The following is a 17,378-nucleotide window of genomic DNA, read 5'->3' on the forward strand; positions in this document are numbered from 1 at the left end:
CCCAATTGACTAATGCCTGTACCTGCTCAGGCCTTACCATCCTTAGAACGGCATTGGGCCCCACCATATATCGCTGTAAATTCTGGCGGCTACTGGGACCTGAGGTAGTTGGTACACTAGGACGTGTGGATGTGGCAGAACGGCCACGTCCTCTCCCAGCACCAGAGGGTCCACTAACACCACCACGACCATGTCCACGTCCGCGTCCCTTACTAGATGTTTTTCTCATTGTTATGGTTCACCACAACAACAAATATATTATTTGGCCCAATGTATTGTATTCAAATTCAGCGGGATATAAATTTGAGGCCTAGTATTTAGGCGCTGGGTGACCGGTATGGATTTAGTGACAGAATTAGACTTGGAAATGCACAGAAGCGTGTGTGTGAAGTTATTCTGAATGACCCAATGTGCACCTTGAATATTATATACCCTTTTTGGGATAGATTTCAAATAGCTCTGATATAGCAGGAACCACTAAATTATGAAATTGCTAAATTGGGAATTGTACTTCAACCCAGAACAAAAAATGTGCTTTGACGGGCACTAAATAACTTTCCCAGCTACAACAGTACAGCGGTAACGAGAGATTTAGAGGGATTTAAATTTGAGGCCTAGTATTTAGGCGCTGGGTGACAGGTATGGGTTTAGTGACAGAATTAGACTTGGAAATACACAGTAGCGGGTGTGTGTGAAGTTATTCTGAATGACCCACTGTGCACCTTCAATATTATATACCCTTTTTGGGATAGATTTCAAATAGCTCTGATATAGCAGGAACCACTAAATTATGAAATTGCTAAATTGGGAATTGTACTTCAACCCAGAACAAAAAATGTGCTTTGACGGACACTAAATATCTTGCCCAGCAACAACAGTACAGCGGTGGGTAACGAGAGATTTAGAGGGATTTAAATTTGAGGCCTAGTATTTAGGCGCTGGGTCACCGGTATGGATTTAGTGACAGAATTAGACTTGGAAATACACAGTAGCGGGTGTGTGTGAAGTTATTCTGAATGACCCAATGTGCACCTTCAATATTATATACCCTTTTTGGGATAGATTTCAAATAGCTCTGATATAGCAGGAACCACTAAATTATGAAATTGCTAAATTGGGAATTGTACTTCAACCCAGAACAAAAAATGTGCTTTGACGGACACTAAATATCTTGCCCAGCAACAACAGTACAGCGGTGGGTAACGAGAGATTTAGAGGGATTTAAATTTGAGGCCTAGTATTTAGGCGCTGGGTGACAGGTATGGGTTTAGTGACAGAATTAGACTTGGAAATACACAGTAGCGGGTGTGTGTGAAGTTATTCTGAATGACCCAATGTGCACCTTCAATATTATATACCCTTTTTGGGATAGATTTCAAATAGCTCTGATATAGCAGGAACCACTAAATTATGAAATTGCTAAATTGGGAATTGTACTTCAACCCAGAACAAAAAATGTGCTTTGACGGACACTAAATATCTTGCCCAGCAACAACAGTACAGTGGTGGGTAACGAGAGATTTAGAGGGATTTAAATTTGAGGCCTAGTATTTAGGCGCTGGGTCACCGGTATGGATTTAGTGACAGAATTAGACTTGGAAATGCACAGAAGCGTGTGTGTGAAGTTATTCTGAATGACCCTATGTGCACCTTCAATATTATATACCCTTTTAGGGATAGATTTCAAATAGCTCTGATATAGCAGAAACCACTAAATTATGAAATTGCTAAATTGGGAATTGTACTTCAACCCAGAACAAAAAATGTGCTTTGACGGACACTAAATATCTTGCCCAGCAACAACAGTACAGCGGTGGGTAACGAGAGATTTAGAGGGATTTAAATTTGAGGCCTAGTATTTAGGCGCTGGGTCACCGGTATGGATTTAGTGACAGAATTAGACTTGGAAATGCACAGAAGCGTGTGTGTGAAGTTATTCTGAATGACCCTATGTGCACCTTCAATATTATATACCCTTTTAGGGATAGATTTCAAATAGCTCTGATATAGCAGAAACCACTAAATTATGAAATTGCTAAATTGGGAATTGTACTTCAACCCAGAACAAAAAATGTGCTTTGACGGACACTAAATATCTTGCCCAGCAACAACAGTACAGCGGTGGGTAACGAGAGATTTAGAGGGATTTAAATTTGAGGCCTAGTATTTAGGCGCTGGGTGACAGGTATGGGTTTAGTGACAGAATTAGACTTGGAAATACACAGTAGCGGGTGTGTGTGAAGTTATTCTGAATGACCCAATGTGCACCTTCAATATTATATACCCTTTTTGGGATAGATTTCAAATAGCTCTGATATAGCAGGAACCACTAAATTATGAAATTGCTAAATTGGGAATTGTATTTCAACCCAGAACAAGAAATGTGCTTGAACGGACACTAAATAACTCGCCCAGCTACAGCACTAGGGACAGATTTAGCTGGATATAAATTTGAGGCCTAGTATTTAGGCGCTGGGTGACCGGTATGGATTTAGTGACAGAATTAGACTGGGATATGGCCAAAAAATGAACAGACTATTGCTGGTTAAATGCACTTGGTGTGACAGCTTCACCCTGATGTAGGCTTTAGCCAAAAAACAACCACACCATTGAGGGTTAAATGCACTTGGTGACAGGCGCAGCTTGCCCCTGATTTTGTATATGGCCAAAAAATGAACAGACTATTGCTGGTTAAATGCACTTGGTGTGACAGCTTCACCCTGATGTAGGCTTTAGCCAAAAAACAACCACACCATTGAGGGTTAAATGCACTTGGTGACAGGCGCAGCTTGCCCCTGATTTTGTATATGGCCAAAAAATGAACAGACTATTGCTGGTTAAATGCACTTGGTGTGACAGCTTCACCCTGATGTAGGCTTTAGCCAAAAAACAACCACACCATTGAGGGTTAAATGCACTTGGTGACAGGCGCAGCTTGCCCCTGATTTTGTATATGGCCAAAAAATGAACAGACTATTGCTGGTTAAATGCACTTGGTGTGACAGCTTCACCCTGATGTAGGCTTTAGCCAAAAAACAACCACACCATTGAGGGTTAAATGCACTTGGTGACAGGCGCAGCTTGCCCCTGATTTTGTATATGGCCAAAAAATGAACAGACTATTGCTGGTTAAATGCACTTGGTGTGACAGCTTCACCCTGATGTAGGCTTTAGCCAAAAAACAACCACACCATTGAGGGTTAAATGCACTTGGTCGCAGCTTGTGCTGGCGCACCACAAGACACAAAATGGCCGCCGATCACCCCAGAAAAATGAGACTGACAAACGGTCTGTGCAGCCTAAAAACAGTGAGCAATTGAGGATCAGCAGCTCAATGATCCACAGCTGCAGATCGATCAGTTAATCAAGTCCTTTGGAGGAGTTAATCTGCCTAATCTCGCCCTACTGTCGCAGCCGCAACCTCTCCCTACGCTAATCAGAGCAGAGTGACGGGCGGCGCTATGTGACTCCAGCTTAAATAGAGGCTGGGTCACATGGTGCTCTGGCCAATCACAGCCATGCCAATAGTAGGCATGGCTGTGATGGCCTCTTGGGGCAAGTAGTATGACGCTTGTTGATTGGCTGCTTTGCAGCCTTTCAAAAAGCGCCAAGAAAGCGTCACAAAAGCGCCAAGAAAGCGACGAACACCGAACCCGAACCCGGACTTTTACGAAAATGTCCGGGTTCGGGTCCGTGTCACGGACACCCCAAAATTCGGTACGAACCCGAACTATACAGTTCGAGTTCGCTCATCCCTAGTTGCTACTGCTACGGAGGTTTATACATTCTAACAATTTATATTCCTAAACTCAAAAACAGAGGAATGGCTCACAAGGTACAAGAACATGGCTGAGGCTGGGTACGCAAGACGTACCATGCTTTTTAAAATCGTAAAAACTCAGATCAGATGCTTTTTTTTCTGTATATCATCAAGATATCAAATCTATCTAAATGTTACTGTTCAATGCATGGGTTAAAACAAACTATTTTAATATATAATGAAAATAATTATAAAGTTATAATAACATTATGTCACTCTTCAAGTAAAAGCAATCTAATGTTCTAAATGGGTATTCCAGCCAAGTCAAAAAGGCTTGCAATGGGTCACAAGTAGGGCTGCAAAGATTAATCGACTTTATCGATATTATTCGATAACGGCGAAGCGTTGTCGTCGAATCCAGTTACAAATAAATCGCCAATTCGTTGCTATGCGGGTGGTTTTCTTTAAATTGTAATTTTTTTTTACCTTACAATAAAGCTCCAGTAACAGGCAGAGCGGGCGGGCGGCGTAACGTCACTTACTCACGTGACGCTGCTGCTCCGCCTGCGTCATTCATAAAGTGGGCAGAGCAGGCGCGTCACGTGAGTGAGTGACGTCACGCCACCGCCCGCTCAGCCTGTTGCCAGAGCTTCATTGTATTTGATTTTGTAAGGTATTACAGATCAATTCATAGCGCTGATTTCAAGTTTAAGTAAAGGTTACTGCAGGGTAACGGTTAAGGAATACTCTTTAGATATTGCCGTGAGCGGCGGGGCCGGTGTATTGGGACTCGGGAGACACTGTTATGGGGAAGATCTGTGGATGACACTATATAGCATAAGATGCTATATATAGTGTCAACCACAGATTCCCCTCCCCATAACAGTGCCAATGCCATCCACAGATGCCCCATAACAATGCCACTGCCATCCACAGATCCTGTATAAAAGTGTGTCATCCACAGATCCCCCATAAAAGTTAAACTTGCAAGATCATACTTGTCTAGCCCAAGTACATCCACACCATCGGAACGTCTCTTCTCTGCTATAGGCAACATAGCGTGTCAGAAGAGAGCTAGCCTCAGCCCTGACTATGTGGACATGTTGTCTTTTTTACATTGTAATGCAATTTTTTTTTATAATTCTGTAACTCCTAAATTTGTTTTAATATGGCCTGCGAACATAATTTTTCAAGTAAAATCATATAAACCCCTTTTTTTTGTCATTTTGGTGTTTTTTCCCCGATTAATCGATGAAATTATAGACAACTAATTGATTATTCAAATAATTGTTAGCTTTTACTTAAGGCCATTCCGAGATTGTTTCCTCGTCACATATTGTACTTTATGACGGTGGTAAAATTGAGTAAAAAAAAATAATAATTTATTTATAAATAAAAAAATCCAAATTTACAAATAAAATTGGAAAAATTTCCAAATTTCTATTGCTCTACTTTTATAATATATTATAATACCTCCAAAAATAGTTATTACTTTATATTCCCCATATGTCTACTACATGTTTAGATCATTTTGTGAATGCCATTTTATTTTTTGGGGACGTTAGAAGGCTAAGAAGCAAATCTTGAAATTTTTCAGAAAATTTTCAAAACCTACTGTGGCGAAACCAACCTCGCCACTGGGTTTTGGAGGGGCCAGGCTCATAGCCCGAGAGGAAAAAAAAAGCCTCTCAGGCTATGAGCTGAGCGCTGTGATTGGCCAGCGCTACAGCATGGGAGAAGGAGACGCCGGCAGGTTCCACTGGGTGGAGCCTAACATATAAAGATACCGAAGGCTATACCGGGAGAACGGAGCGGCGCCCAGATATAACAGTAAGTACAGGGGGATCCCTGGGCGCCGCTCTCCATGTCTGTATAGTTTAGATTTTTCATTCTAGTGAAAGGTCCTCTTTAAGCATGCATGGGAAAGGCATAAGGCCATCCTTCATATAAAATAGGGCCAGGGGCTATTGATAGTATTCAGTATATTGGGCAGACTAGATGGGCCAAATGGTTCTTATCTGCAGACAAATTCTATGTTTCTATGTGTTGCACTTTTAGTGATGTAAGGTGACCAAAAAATGGTTTATTTAGCACAGTCCTTTTTTTTTGTTTGTTTTTTACAGTGTTCACCTGAGGGGTTAGGTCACGTGATAGTTTTATAGAGCCAGTAGATATGGACGCGGCGATGCCCAATATTTTTTTTTTTCCCCATTTAATAAAAAAAAAAAAAAAATTCCCTTTATTTTGCCAAAAGGATATTTTATTTTATTTGTACTTTTTTTCCACTTTATTTTTTTGTCCCACTCTAACTTTAGGGGGTCTGATCCCCTCTTCTGTATTGTCATGCATTGGCTGTAAGTGAAGATAAATCAAATGTAAGGCAGCTCTCACCTGTGGTTGTTTAATCACCCTCTGGGCACGGATGCCGCACCTGGATGCGGAAAGAAAGTCCAACAAAAAAGGAGATAATCCAGCTCAGGTGAATTAATATTAACTTTATTCCAGCGATTTGTAATTTCCGTATAACAAGAAGTGTAAAGTGACGCGTTTCAGACCTCTAAGACATATAGGTCCTTCCTCATGATAAACCCAAATGTGAAATGGGAGCACCTTCAGATATTTCCCCTACTAACCCCAGGTTAATGAGCATCACCTGGGAGGAGGAGACATCGGAGGGCAGTCCCATACTAGCTTTAATTAAAATACCTGCAAGCCAAAAAACAAAAAAGAGAAAGCCGAGGTATAAGTTTTAACACTAAAATAATAAGTAGAATCAAGTGTTCACAAATCACCAGGGCAGATGTATATACAAATAGAGAACAGCAGCATATATTCATATTCAATATTCCAAGATGAGATCGTGCCGTTTATTTAATCCCTCTGGTTGGCGGGATCCAAGTTGGAAGATCCAGAAGGCTTCTCTATTGAGTGTTACAATTAATGTATGAATGTATTTTGTATTCTTTTTTGTTTGTAGTGGATCGAAACGTTTTGTCAATGGTTGTGTGTTCACAGCAAATGCATTTTTTGTGTCCACATTTAAAACTGCCCTTTGTTCCTCCCTGTAGAAACGGTCGTTTGAAGGATAATTGGAAGGTTATTATTACTTTATGGTCACTATTTCCCAGGTATCCCCCAACCTGCACATCTGTTTTTCTGTCAGGTCTATTGGTTAATACTAAGTCCAGTATGGCCGTCCCTCTAGGCGGGTCCTGAACCAGTTGGGAAATATAATTGTCTTTGGTTATTGCCAAGAAGCTATTTCCCTTCATTATGATCTGCCGCCTCGTTTATCTCGTTTAGTAGCAGATTTTCTGTGGATTCTGGTATATTTTGTGGTTTATAATAAACTCCTATTAGTATTTTATAATTTTTTTGGCCTCCATGTATTTCTACCTACAGTGACTCCACATATTCATGTCCATCACTTATATCTCTGCTGGAGTGTGGGCTTTAGACAGGACTTAACATAAAGGCAGACCCCTCCCCCTCTCCGGTTTTGGCGATTCTTCCTAACCAAACAGACTGTAATCCTGTACATTAACTGCCCAGTCATAGCTATCATCCAGCCATGTCTCAGTTATTCCCACTATGTCATATTCCTCATCACCAATTCTAGTTTTATTAGTCAGGCTTCTAAGATTAGTATACATACAATTAAGACGTTTTTGTATATTTCTTACCCTACACCAGTGATGGCGAACCTTTTAGAGACTGAGTGCCCAAACTGCAACCCAAAGCCCTCTTTATCGCCAAGGGCCAACACAGCAATTTCATCTGAATACCAATATAGTATATCTTCCATGTACTTTATTATTTACCTATAATTTGTTAGGCTACTTTCACATTAGCGGCAGGACGGATTCGACAGGCTGTTCACCCTGTCTGATCCGTCCTGCTGCCGGACTGCCGCTCCGTCCCCATTGACTATGCAGTGCATGGCGAGAGGCCGCCGGACTAAAAGTACTGCATGTCCGACATTTTAGTCCGGCGGCCTATCGCCGTGCTGCGCCCCTATTATAGTCAATGGGGACGGAGAGGCAGTCCGGCGGCTTGGCGAAATATGATACTGTGAGCATCGGGCCGCCCGCAGGGCTATTGTTCCGCACTCATATGATCATATTAGTGCAGGACAATAGTCCCGCAGGTGGCCTGATGCGCACAGTATTATAGTAACCTATGATGCTGTGCACACGATGTATGCCACTCTGGGACATATGGCCGGCTCACAGACCGTATGTCTCGGAGGGCATACGGTCAGTGTGCATGAGCCCCAATTCAATAAAATGTATCTGTATAGCACCATCTGCTGTTTATTCTTTTTCTTACCCGCTTCACTGAGCTGGTTGAATCTGCTCAATTTAAATCTTCAAAGGTCACCGGCAATATGTCCTGTTGACTGCTAGAGAGCTGCAGCAGAAAGGACACCCCCCACCCCCGAAAGACCCCCACTCCAAGGTGCCAGGCTGAAGTGAATTTAGCCGAACAGTTGGAGCAGTACATGTGCAGTACAGGGCTGGCTCTAGCTTTGTTAGAAAGATTGTCATATGCTATTGTAATTTTTTACATCAATCATGGCATAACCCCTTTAACAAATTAGGCGCATCTCACTCCGGCGCACATGGGATCAAGACTTGAATATGGGAACGACAGTCTCCGGTCGTCTGTCCTGCTGAAGCACATATGGACTTTTGAAAGGGAAGGGATAGTCGAGCATGATATGAACAGGCCTTTTAATTATGGTTCAGAATTAAAAATCCACCATCAATTCATCCTCGATTTGTGCTTTAATCATAGTGGTGGCTGTTTGCAAAGGTGATAGGTTATGCCATTTCAGATAAAAAAAATAAAAAATATGGAAATAAAATAGATAACGAGCAAGTGCAGTCTTGGAACAAGCTGAACAGATGAAACAAAGATAAAACCCACTGATGACTTACAGGAGTACAACATGCCTCCCAAGTGTTCCTCTTTTGTATGGACAGTCCCTCTGTGCATAAATAAATTTACTTAATTGCTCCTTACTTAAGTATCTGTATGGTTTCTACCTGTATATTAGACCATAACTTCATTATTTGGAGCAATTTGGACCTTAAAATAGCTATAACCTAATGATTCTGCTAATATTTAAATGGTTATTTAAAGGGAACCTGTCATGTGGATATTTGATTATAATCTAATTATATACAATCATTAACTACTAAAAAGTGCCTTAGACTGTATTCACTTACTGGTGGGACAGATGGTTACCTCATAATATACACACAAAGATGCCACATGCCGCATGCTAATGAGCTGATTTGAGTTTAGCGTGATGTCAGTGAGCCCGGCGTATATTTAATTAACAGCTATAGCCACTCCCCTGCCGATTCATATGGAAAATAACTGTCTATCAGCAGCAGGTGGGCGGGGAGAGTCAGGAGCTCATGAATATTCAGGACTCATCATTATCAGCTGGAGCATTTCAATACAAGATGTTGGCAGATTGACTGGGTCAATTAAAGAAAGTGACTAAGCATTTTGAAGAGAATCAGTCACTTATTTATGTTGCCCTTAGTTAGGACACCATAAAACTGGTGACAGGTTTCCTTTAAGCGCAAGAAAAAAAAAAAAAACATTTTGGGGCTCCACATGCTGTAAAAATTTTTTTTTTTAAGAACTTACATTCACCTAACCGATCCCCAGCTGCCGCAGTTCTGACGGAGTTAGAGGTGTGGCCTAGTTTGAAAAAAATTGTCCTGACGCGCACAGCACATATTGTCCATCTTTGTGATTTTCAAAAGTTGGGAGGTATGGTATAAGTGTGCATACACTACCAGGGATGGATGGTTACAGCATTAAGTTTTGTTATCTGCACACTTAATCTAATTGCAGATACAATAAACTAAACATAATGCAAGTCATAATAGGTGCCTCTTGAAAGAAAAGGCCATAAAGGAAACCACGAGACATACCTTTGTAGCAAGTTGTGACACGGGAGATTGAAGGTCGGCTTGGAGTAACTGGTCTTTACTCTAAAAAGAGAGATTTAGCGGTTATCCAATTAGCAGAACATTTCGGGATATTTTACTTTATATCATGCTAATCTTTACAACGGCTCTGCAATTATTAGTTTTAAAGGCTTGAAAATGGGGACACAATAAGTGGTGTAGCAGATGGGTCCCTTGAAAATATCTTACACATATCATTAACCCCAACAGATCAAGGTATAAGTGATATTACAAGAATATAATCTGAAATTAACTTGGCTTGCTGGTCGCTTTTTATATCATTTTTGGGGAGGTGAAGTCACACAAAAAAGCAGTTTGGTGTCATTTTTCTATTTTGTTTTTTAAACCATTCACTTGATGGGGTAGATCATGTGATATGTCTATTTTTACGTTTTGCACAATAAAACATTTTTAGAAAAAAATAATAATCATGTTTTTGTGTTGCCATTTTCTTAGAGCCAAAAAGGTGACTTTTATTGCTACCATTTTGGGTTTGATTGATTTTATGTTTTTTTGCGAGGTGAGGTGACTAAGAAAAGCAGTTTTGGAGTAATTTTTTTTTTTTATGCTGTTCACTTGATGGGGTAGATCATGAGATACTTTTGTAGAGCCAGTTGTTACGGATGTGGCAATACCAAATATTTCTTTTTTTTTAACGTTTTATACAATAAGAGCATTTTTTGTGTTTTTCTGGCTATGGTCTTGTGTGGGGGCTCATTTTTTGCAGGATAAGAGGACGTTTTTATTGCTACCATTTTAGGGTACTATGACTTTTTGATTAATTAACATAACGTGTTTTGGGAGGTGGGGCTAACAAAAATCTTTTTTGACATAAGGTTTATTTTTTTAGCTCCTGATAGAGTAGATGTGATATTTTTAAAGAGCCGATCGTTATAGACGCAGTGATACGAAATGTCTATTTTATTTGTTTTTTTACATTTTTAACCTTTTTAAATGACTTTTTTTTTATTTTACACTTTGTGTCCCCCATAAGGTCATACAAGACCTCTGGGGGGACATTTAACTTTACTTTTCTTCACTATTGATTTTTCCTGTAACTGGGGCTGACATAGCAGCCCCAGTTACAGGGGAAATACACCCCCCAGAGAGGCTTTACAGCAATATACTGTGCAGGGCTGGTCGTTGTCTATGGAAGATCCGACAGCTCCTGCCCCCCCCCCCCCCCCCTCACATGACCACAGGGCCGGGACAGGAAGCAGCACATGGCTTCCTTGCTGTATACACAGTGCTCTTGAGCAGTGTGTATACAGTGATCTAGAAGGCAGGGACACCCAGGAACAGTCCCTTCCTTCTCTCTGGGGTGCCCTGCTGTCACTGACAGTGGGGGCCCCGCTCAGCAGCTGCACGATTAGCGTGCAGCTGTGATCTCTGAAAAGATGTTCTAAAACCTCCGATCAGAGATGAACCCGACCGCCCAGGACGTTTATAGTCAATGGGCGGTCGGGAAGTAGTTAAACAAAAAAAAAAAAAAAACACATCTCTCTACCATATTTTGTCTTTTTTAGGAGGTATTGCAATGCATTTAACCACAAATAGTCAAAAGTTCCCTATTAAAAAAAAGTGAATAAGAGAAAACCGTACAGTTAAAAATCCAAGCAATGGAAAAGGTTTCTAACCTGGTCCAGACCTTTTCTTATAGATAAGCTTTAATTAGCCTACATTATGTACACAAGCTTAAACATCTCATAGCCAAAGGCAGCGAAGCTGCAATTGCTGGCTATTTGAATGGAATTCCTATTACCTGCTTATATTAAGCAAACGTGTACGAGCAAAATATAGAGTGCAGAATGGACTTAATGGGTTAAAAGTTAACTGTGTCCAACCAACCATAATAATCATCATTTAGAATCCTTGCAAGACACACATTCCAAGTTAAGAACATTATGATCTCACAAAACACAGGGTTTCTCACTGTGATCTTTATCTCTACAAAGACTCTCCGCTTCAAAACTAGCTGAGGGCTGCAGAGCTGCAGACTGTATTCCATGTGAAAAAAGACAATCAAAATTTTTATTTTCATTGGCTATAAAAAAATAAAAAACACGTTTACATTTTCTAAGTAGTATTTAGTCTGGAGCAGTGCTGCACGGCAGTGGGACAGGCACCAGTAATGACTTCTCTTGTTCCTGGGGCCTACAGAGTCATAGTGTTCCAACTCAGATAAAATGCATCAGGTGGAAAAGGAGGTGATGCCGGTGCATGACATTACATTCCAAACCTACCTATCAACCTTAAAGGAACACTGACAGGCCCAATATGAAGGATATAGATCTAGATATAGATAACGATAATTCAGGGCAGCACTCCAAGTATTAAAAGACTGGGTGCCAGCGGGAAAAACACCTGACCAAGGTGCATAATGCAAAAAATAGAAAACACTGCATCACATCCGTTGGTGAAAAATAGTGGATCTTTATTCACCCAAGAGACGTTTCAGTCCTCTTACTGGGACCTGTCTCAAGCGAGAAAGGTCCCAGTAAGAGGACTGAAACGTCGCTTGGGTGAATAAAGATCCACTATTTTTCACCAACAGATGTGCTGCGGTGTTTTCTATTTTTTTAATATATATAAATAAACAGCACAGGTCTTCTAAAGTGTATTAAAATCATCTAAGTATCCCCCCTGTCAACCTTATAAATACAGTAAACTGAAGTTTTATAACCTGGTTGAATCGTCTTCATTCTGCCCAAGGGGCGGCGTTTCATCTCCACTTGCGCCCAGCCAGCCTCGCCCCAACTACCGTTTTGAAGCGCCGCCCAGCTCATCAATATTCACTTTGCTGGGCGGCTTCTGTTGTCCCTGCTCTGGAGCGCTGCGCCGAACAGTGCCCGGCGCATGCGCATAACGCATAGGCTGAAGCGGCCTCTAAGATGCAGACTGTACGCAGGCGCGATGTGATCCCGGCCAGTGAGGGTGCCGGGCGCATGCGCTTAAGATGAGACGGAGGCCGATGCCCATAGGATTGTATTGGGCATGCGTCGGATCTTGTGAAGTCGGGGACAGTAGTAGCCGCCCAGCGAAGTGAATATTGATAAGCTGGGTGGCGCTTCAAAACAGCAGTTGGGGCGAGGCTGGCTGGGCGCAAGTGGAGATGAAACGCCGCCCCTTGGGCAGAATGAAGACCATTCAACCAGGTTATAAAACATCAGTTTACTGTATTTATAAGGTGGACAGGGGGTATACTTAGATGATTTTAATACACTTTAGAAGACCTGTACTGTCATATATATACCTAAATATTCATATTGGGCCTGTCGGTGTCCCTTTAAAGCAGCGGTTCTCAACCTAGGGGTCGCAACCCCTTTGGGGGTCGATCGGCCCTTTCCGGGGGCCTGAGGCTTCCTATTAGGGCTGCACGATTGTAGCGTTACATTACCCTACTTCGTGAGATTTCCCTACCTCCTGACTTCCCGTCGCACTGCTAATGACATGAGGAGGCGTTCCTGAGTTTTGACGATCTGCGCATGCGCAAACCGACAGTTTATGGAAAATCTCAGCAGAGTTCAGCTTCACACCGGGACACTGCGCATGCGCCGGCTGGAGTTAGCCGCGCTTGCGCACTGGGCCGTAATATTTCCCTACTAAGGCTCTCCTGCGCATGCGCAGTGTCCCGGTGTAAAGCTGAACTCCGCTGAGATTTTCGTCACGTCATCAGCAGTGCAACAGGAAGTCAGGAGGTAGGGAAATCTCACGAGGTAGGGTAGTATAAAGCTACAAATAGGAGAGAGATTGTTTCACACAGGAGTAACATACTTTACACGCAAAGACAGTTATGTGCGCAGTTTAGGACACATGAGGGGACACATAAGGCCATGAGGGGGACCAGCATAAGATGCTATATGTCTTATGCTGGCCCCCCTCATGGTCCTATGCGTCATAGAACACAGCGCCCTCCACAACACAGCGCCCTCCACAGATCCCCCACAACACAGCGCCCTCCACAGATTCCTCACAACACAGCGCCAATTACAGAACTACCTAACACCTTGTAATAGACTGGCATACATCCTGCATATATCAGATATTTACATGACAGTTCATAACAGTAGCAAAATTAGTTATGACGTAGCAAGGAAAAAAATTTAATGGTTGGGGGTCACCACAACAGGAGGAACTGTATTAAGGGGTCACTGCTTTAGAAAGGTTGAGAACCACTGCTTTAACCACCTCCCGACCGCCTAACGCGCCGATGCGTCCGGGAGGTGGTTGATTTGTTCCTCCTGGACGCATCGGCGCGTCATCTCGCGATACCCGAGATTTCCTGTGAACGCGCGCGCGCTCACAGGAACAGAAGGTAAGCGAGTGGATCTCCAGCCTGCCAGCGGCGATCGCTCGCTGGCAGGCTGGAGATGTGATTTTTTTTTAACCCCTAAAAGGTATTATAGACGCTGTTTTGATAACAGCGTCTAATATACCTACTACCTGGTCCTCTGGTGGTCCCTTTTGTTAGGATCGACCACCAGAGGACACAGGTAGGTCAGTGAAGTCGCACCAAACCCTACACTACACCCCCCCCCCCCCCGTCACTTATTAACCCCTTATAAACCCCTGATCACCCCATATAAACTCCCTGATCACCCCCCCTGTCATTGATCACCCCCGTCAGGCTCCGTTCAGACGTCCGTATGATTTTTACGGATCCACAGATACATGGATCGGATCCGCAAAACACATACGGACGTCTGAATGGAGCCTTACAGGGGGGTGATCAATGACAAGGGGGTGATCACCCATATAGATTCTCTGATCACCCCCCTGTCATTGATCACCCCCCTGTCATTGATCACCCCCCTGTCATTGATCACCCCCCTGTAAGGCTCCATTCAGACGTCCGCATGTGTTTTGCGGATCCGATCCATGTATCCATGGATCCGTAAAAATCATACGGACGTCTGAATGGAGCCTTACCAGGGGGGTGATCAATGATGGAGGTGATCAGGGAGTCTATATGGGTGATCACCCCCCTGTCATTGATCACCCCCCCTGTAAGGCTCCATTCAGACATTTTTTTGGCTCAAGTTAGCGGAAATATATATATTTTTTTTGTTTGTTTTTTCTTACTAAGTCTCATATTCCACTAACTTGTGTCAAAAAATAAAATCTCACATGAACTCGCCATACCCCTCACGGAATCCAAATGCGTAAACATTTTTAGACATTTATATTCCAGACTTCTTCTCACGCTTTAGGGCCCCTAAAAAGCCAGGGCAGTATAAATACCCCACATGTGACCCCATTTCAGAAAGAAGACACCCCAAGGTATTCTGTGAGGGGCATATTGAGTCCATGAAAGATTGAAATTTTTGTCCTAAGTTAGCGGAAAGTGAGACTTTGTGAGAAAAAAAACAAAAAAAATAAAAATCAATTTCCGCTAACTTATGCAAAAAAATAAAAAATTCTATGAACTCGCCAGGCCCCTCATTGAATACCTTGGGGTGTCTTCTTTCCAAAGTGGGGTCACATGTGGGGTATTTATACTGCCCTGGCTTTTTAGGGGCCCTAAAGCGTGAGAAGAAGTCTGGGATCCAAATGTCTAAAAATGCCCTCCTAAAAGGAATTTGGGCACCTTTGCGCATCTAGGCTGCAAAAAAGTGTCACACATCTGGTATCACCGTACTCAGGAGAAGTTGGGGCACCTTTCGGATTTCGCAGGCCATTTTTTTACACATTTTGATTGCAAGGTACTTCTCACACATTTGGGCCCCTAAATTGCCAGGGCAGTATAACTACGCCACAAGTGACCCCATTTTGGAAAGAAGACACCCCAAGGTATTTTGTGAGGGGCACGGCGAGTTCCTAGAATTTTTTATTTTTTGTCACAAGTTAGCGGAAAATGATGATTTTTCTTTTTTTTCCTTACAAAGTCTCATATTCCACTAACTTGCGACAAAAAATAAAAAATTCTAGGAACTCGCCATGCCCCTCACGGAATACCTTGGGGTGTCTTCTTTCCAAAATGGGGTCACTTGTGGCGTAGTTATACTGCCCTGGCAATTTAGGGGCCCAAATGTGTGAGAAGTACCTTGCAATCAAAATGTGTAAAAAATGGCCTGCGAAATCCGAAAGGTGCACTTTGGAATATGTGCCCCTTTGCCCACCTTGGCTGCAATAAAGTGTCACACGTGGTATCGCCGTACTCAGGAGAAGTTGGGGAATGTGTTTTGGGGTGTCATTTTACATATACCCATGCTGGGTGAGAAAAATATCTTGGTCAAATGCCAACTTTGTATAAAAAAATGGGAAAAGTTGTCTTTTGCCAAGATATTTCTCTCACCCAGCATGGGTATATGTAAAATGACACCCCAAAACACATTCCCCAACTTCTCCTGAGTACGGCGATACCACATGTGTGACACTTTTTTGATGCCAAGGTGGGCAAAGGGGCACATATTCCAAAGTGCACCTTTCGGATTTCGCAGGCCATTTTTTACACATTTTGATTGCAAAGTACTTCTCACACATATGGGCCCCTAAATTGCCAGGGCAGTATAACTACCCCACAAGTGACCCCATTTTGGAAAGAAGACACCCCAAGATATTCTGTGAGGGGCATGGTGAGTTCCTAGAATTTTTTGTCGCAAGTTAGTGGAATATGAGACTTTGTAAGAAAAAAATAAAAATAAAAAATCATCATCATTCTCCGCTAACTTGTGACAAAAAATAAAAAGTTCTATGAACTCACTATGCCCATCAGCGAATACCTTAGGGTGTCTACTTTCCGAAATGGGGTCATTTGTGGGGTTTTTCTACTGTTTGGGCATTGTAGAACCTCAGGAATCATGACAGGTGCTCAGAAAGTCAGAGCTGTTTCAAAAAGCGGAAATTCACATTTTTGTACCATAGTTTGTAAACGCTATAACTTTTACCCAAACCATTTTTTTTTTTTTTGCCCAAACATTTTTTTTTTCATCAAAGACATGTAGAACAATAAATTTGGCGAAAAATGTATATATGGATGTCGTTTTTTTTGCAAAATTTTACAGCTGAAAGTGAAAAATTTCATTTTTTTGCAAAAAAATAGTTACATTTTGATTAATAACAAAAAAAGTTAAAATGTCAGCAGCAATAAAATACCACCAAATGAAAGCTCCATTAGTGAGAAGAAAAGGAGGTAAAATTCATTTGGGTGGTAGGTTGCATGACCGAGCGATAAACGGTGAAAGGAGTGTAGTGCCGAAGTGTAAAAAGTGCTCTGGTCATGAAGGGGGTTTCAGCTAGCGGGGCTGAAGTGGTTAAAGGAACACTCCGGTCAAAAATGAAAAATCAGCCATCATGTGGTGTTTACATGTGTTCCTTACTTTGCTTCAAGCTTTCTGCTCCCTGTTATTTCTCTAAATTATATTTTATTTAATATATATATATATATATATATATATATATATATATATATATATATATATATATATATATATACACACATATACACACACACACACATATATGTGTATGTATATATATATATATATATATATATATATATATATATACACACACATATATATATATATATATATATACACACATACATACACACAAATTTTTCTAAACATCTTGATTAATTCAGTATCAAGTAAGAGCACCCCATGCAGAAATACACACTTACACGC

General features: G+C 41.8%; 1 protein-coding gene across 7 annotated transcripts in view; it reads right to left on the reverse strand.

Moving 5' to 3' along the window:
- LOC122934525 (testis development related protein) overlaps positions 1-17,378 on the reverse strand; it is a 141,533-nt gene that overhangs the window by 62,719 nt on the left and 61,436 nt on the right. For all 7 annotated transcript variants that reach the window (XM_044290066.1, XM_044290063.1, XM_044290067.1 and 4 more), the window contains one exon: positions 9,715-9,774. In XM_044290066.1, the coding sequence (XP_044146001.1) occupies positions 9,715-9,774 (60 nt within the window). The remainder of the gene's footprint in view (positions 1-9,714; positions 9,775-17,378) is intronic.

This window comes from Bufo gargarizans, chromosome 4 (assembly GCF_014858855.1).
Source record: "Bufo gargarizans isolate SCDJY-AF-19 chromosome 4, ASM1485885v1, whole genome shotgun sequence".
In the NCBI taxonomy this organism is placed as follows: domain Eukaryota; kingdom Metazoa; phylum Chordata; class Amphibia; order Anura; family Bufonidae; genus Bufo; species Bufo gargarizans.